At 35.8% G+C, this 4,090-nt stretch overlaps 2 protein-coding genes across 3 annotated transcripts in view; one reads left to right on the top strand and one right to left on the bottom strand.

Annotated features, from left to right (window-relative positions):
- LOC110033948 overlaps positions 1 to 197 on the bottom strand; it is a gene marked incomplete in the record, with an annotated part of 2,354 nt that extends 2,157 nt beyond the window's left edge. The window contains 1 exon segment of the mRNA XM_020738127.1: positions 21 to 197. Coding sequence (XP_020593786.1) covers positions 21 to 75 — 55 coding nt within the window.
- Positions 1 to 4,090, top strand: part of LOC110033950 (heptahelical transmembrane protein 1-like) — a 23,896-nt gene that overhangs the window by 16,874 nt on the left and 2,932 nt on the right. The gene's annotated exons all lie outside the window — the stretch shown is intronic.

Raw genomic sequence — 4,090 nt, 5'->3', positions numbered from 1 at the left:
CTTGCCAGAGGAGGGCGGGGGGTGGATCTCCGGCGGACCCAGCAGTCGGCCGGCGGCGGAGGGTCGGGGTGTCATTGGATTTAGTTGGTATTTTTGGATTTTTTACTGTAGGGGGAGGTGGGTGAAGATTGGGGAGGTGTTAGGATGAGTTTTTAAAGGGGCAAAGATCTGGTTTTTCTTGGGGACAAAGTTATGGTTTTGATGTTTTGGTCCAATTCTTATTAATTTTTTAATTCTGGGTAAATGTTGGCCTACTTTTCTTCAACTTTTTATTTATAAAAAAAATGAAATTTTGTTTACTATGTGAATTTTATAATCATATATGACCGCCTTACGCTTGAGTGGATGGACACCTCAACAAGTCTGCATATATTATATCGATCATGTTGGTTTATATTTGTTTATTTATATCCCCAAAAATATATGCTCAAATTAAAAGAAAAATTCAAACACTAAATGAGCTTTTTTTTTTTGAGACTTAAGGGTAGAGTTAGTTCACCACTCATTTTGTAGCATTGATCCTGGTCGGTCAAGCCGTACATACTAGTTGTAAGCACTCACGAAGGTGATTGCAGTTAGATCTAGCTCTCAGAATGTTACGTGTTCTTCAAACTGAACTTGTCATATTAGGTATTCAAGCGAGTTTCTCCGGTTAAGTTTGTTGATACATCTTGAGCTCGCACGTGCCTAGCAAGCTTTCGGTCCTAGATCATGTGTTTATCAAATTTGTTGAATTGTCCTTCACAATAGTAGGAAGAAAATTCAACTTCATTACCTTCCATGACTTTTTATCGATTGTATGACATCCATGCCTAGGAACTTATCAACAAAGATTTTTCACAAGCTTTTATTTTTTATAGCCCAGTGAAGATTATTATATTCTATGAGGTCCAAATAAAGTGTAGGAGTAGAAGAGCAGGTACATTTTTATGGCTTTTGACGAGTATTGAATTCAGAATTATTTTTTGGAAATACATGTGTTGGAGTTAGAGCCTAAAAAAAGAGTAAAGAGAGGAAAAGTGCTAGTAAAGATGCAGAGGAAAAACTCCTCATCTCCGGATTTCCTATTTATAGGAGGTTTTTTTGTACAATTACAAAACGTTGAGAGCGAATACGAAAATAACTCTTAATTATCGAAATGAGGGAGCGATTATGAAAAACGTCCTTTATGTAAGCAATGTGTTGATTTAATGTTAATTTTATATTACAATTTGAACTTGGATTTGACGGTTATTAGTCGATCAATATGTTCTGATTTGGTCGACCAAAACGTCGGGCCATGTGAGAGTCATTTATGCTGAGGTATGAGCAGTTAGTCGACTGATTGAGTTTGATCAACTTTTAGGGAGCTTCGACGGTTGGGACTGTAGATAGACCCATCGACCAGATTTATCGATGGTGGACTTCATCAGTCTGTTGACCTTTTACATGATCAATTCAGATCATGTTTCTTGAATCTAACTCCTCGATCGTTGAGCAATCATATTCGGCCTTTTGATTGCTTCGAGATTTGTGCTGACAATAGTGATGTGTACAACGAGTTTGATAGAAAGTTCATAATAGTACAAGCGAGCTTAGAAAAAAGAACTTGAGATATATGAATGAGCATGGCTGAAGGAGCACGCCTGAATGTGTTAAGATCAGTGGACTAAGTTAGAGGAAACCGCATGGCCATTAACGAGCTTTAGAGTTACTCTTTAGGTCTCTAAATGTACATCATAAAAAATAGAGAATTAAGTGTATGATAGCGGGTTTGATCCATTGGGCCCATGAGGCCTACTTAGTATTTGGGCTTTCCGGTGCTGACAAAACTCATTTTTGGATATACGTATATGATTGATTTGTTTGGTGTTAATCTAAAAGATTAAAATATAGGAATTAGAAATGTTCTCTCTAAATTTTTTTTGGCAATATCTTCGAAGTAATGAATTACAAAAAGCCAATTAGATTAGAATTTTCTTCAATAGATTTCTAGTCCACTTGAAGCCTCCTGAAGCAAGGCCCATTTCAAAGCATGCAGCCATGAGTTGAAATGGCAACCGTAATGAACTAATCACATTTGACTGTGGGTCGATGCAAATAAACATAAATAAAGAAAACGTGGGCACCAAGGCAATAAGATAATAATAAAAAAAGTTATTTTTTAAAATTTTTGGTCCAATAATTGAACCGCATAAATGAGCTGCGATCTGGTTTTTCTTGGGGACAAAGTTATGGTTTTGGTCTAATTCTTATTAATTTTTTATTGCTGGATAATTGTGGGCCTACTTTTCTTCTTTTATTTATAAAAAAAATGAAATTTTGTTTACTATGTGAATTTTATAATCATATATGACCGCCTTACGCTTGAGTGGATGGACACCTCAACAAGTCTGCATATATTATATCGATCATGTTGGTTTATATTTGTTTATTTATATCCCCAAAAATATATGCTCAAATTAAAAGAAAAATTCAAACACTAAATGAGCTTTTTTTTTTTTGGGACTTAAGGGTAGAGTTAGTTTACCACTCATTTTGTAGCATTGATCCTGGTCGGTCCAGTCGTACATACTAGTTGTACGCACTCACGAAGGTGATTGCAGTTAGATCTAGCTCTCAAAATGTTACGTGAGTTCTTCGAACTGAACTTTTCATATTAGATATTCAAGCGAGTTTCTCCGGTTAAGTTTGTTGATACTTCTTGAGCTTGCACGTGCCTAGCAAGCTTTCAATTTCGTTGAATTGTCCATAGTAGGAAGAAAATTCAATTTCATTACCTTTCATGACTTTTTATCGACTGTATGACATCCATGCCTAGGAACTTATCAACAAAGAGTTTTCACAAGCTCTAATAACATGACATACAATATAATATTTGTTTTTTTTTATAGCCCAGTGAAGATTATTATATTCTATGAGGTCTAAATAAAGTGTAGGAGTAGAAGAGCAGGTACATTTTTATGGCGCGATGATTATTAATGAGTATTGATGTAGAATTATCTTTTGGAAATACATGCCTGAGGGTTAGAGTCGGAAAAAAGAATAGAGAGAGGAAAATTGCTAGTAAAGAGGCAGGGGAAAAACTCAGATCGGGGTCTATTTATTCATCGTTGGACTTCCTTTTTATAAGAGGTTTTCTTGTACAATTACAAAACGGTGAGAGCGATTATGAAAATAATCCTTATTATCGAAATGAGGGAGCGATTATGAAAAACGCCCTGTTATGTAAGCAATGTGCTGGTTTAAAGTTTAGGGTTTATAGTACAATTTGAACTCATATTTGAGTGTAATCAGTCGATCAATATGTTCTGATTTGGTCGACCAAAACGTCAGGCCATGTGGGAGTCATTTCTGCTGAGGTATGAGCAGTTAGTCGACTGGTTGAGTTTGATCAACTTTTAGGGAGCTTCGACCGTTGGGACTGCAGATAGACCCATCGACCAGATTTGTCGATGGTGGACTTGATCAGTCTGTTGACCTTTTACATGATCAATTCAGATCATGTTTCTTGAATCTAACTCCTCGATCGTTGAGCAATCATATTCGGCCTTTTGATTGCTTCGAGATTTGTGCTGACAATAGTGATGTGTACAACGAGTTTGATAGAAAGTTCATAATAGTACAAGCGAGCTTAGAAAAAAGAACTTGAGATATATGAATGAGCATGGCTGAAGGAGCACGCCTGAATGTGTTAAGATCAGTGGACTAAGTTAGAGGAAACCGCATGGCCATTAACGAGCTTTAGAGTTACTCTTTAGGTCTCTAAATGTACATCATAAAAAATAGAGAATTAAGTGTATGATAGCGGGTTTGATCCATTGGGCCCATGAGGCCTACTTAGTATTTGGGCTTTCCGGTGCTGACAAAACTCATTTTTGGATATACGTATATGATTGATTTGTTTGGTGTTAATCTAAAAGATTAAAATATAGGAATTAGAAATGTTCTCTCTAAATTTTTTTTTGGCAATATCTTCGAAGTAATGAATTAATAAAAGCCAATTATATTAGAATTTTCTTCAATAGATTTCTAGTCCACTTGAAGACTCCTGAAGCAAGGCCTATTTCAAAGCATGCAAAATCTTGTGCTAACATGTAATATATATATA

Source organism: Phalaenopsis equestris, unplaced genomic scaffold, assembly GCF_001263595.1.
Source record: "Phalaenopsis equestris unplaced genomic scaffold, ASM126359v1 Scaffold001312, whole genome shotgun sequence".
NCBI classification, from domain to species: domain Eukaryota; kingdom Viridiplantae; phylum Streptophyta; class Magnoliopsida; order Asparagales; family Orchidaceae; genus Phalaenopsis; species Phalaenopsis equestris.
Note: the sequence above shows the minus strand (reverse complement) of the source record. Positions and strands in the feature narration are given on the sequence as shown.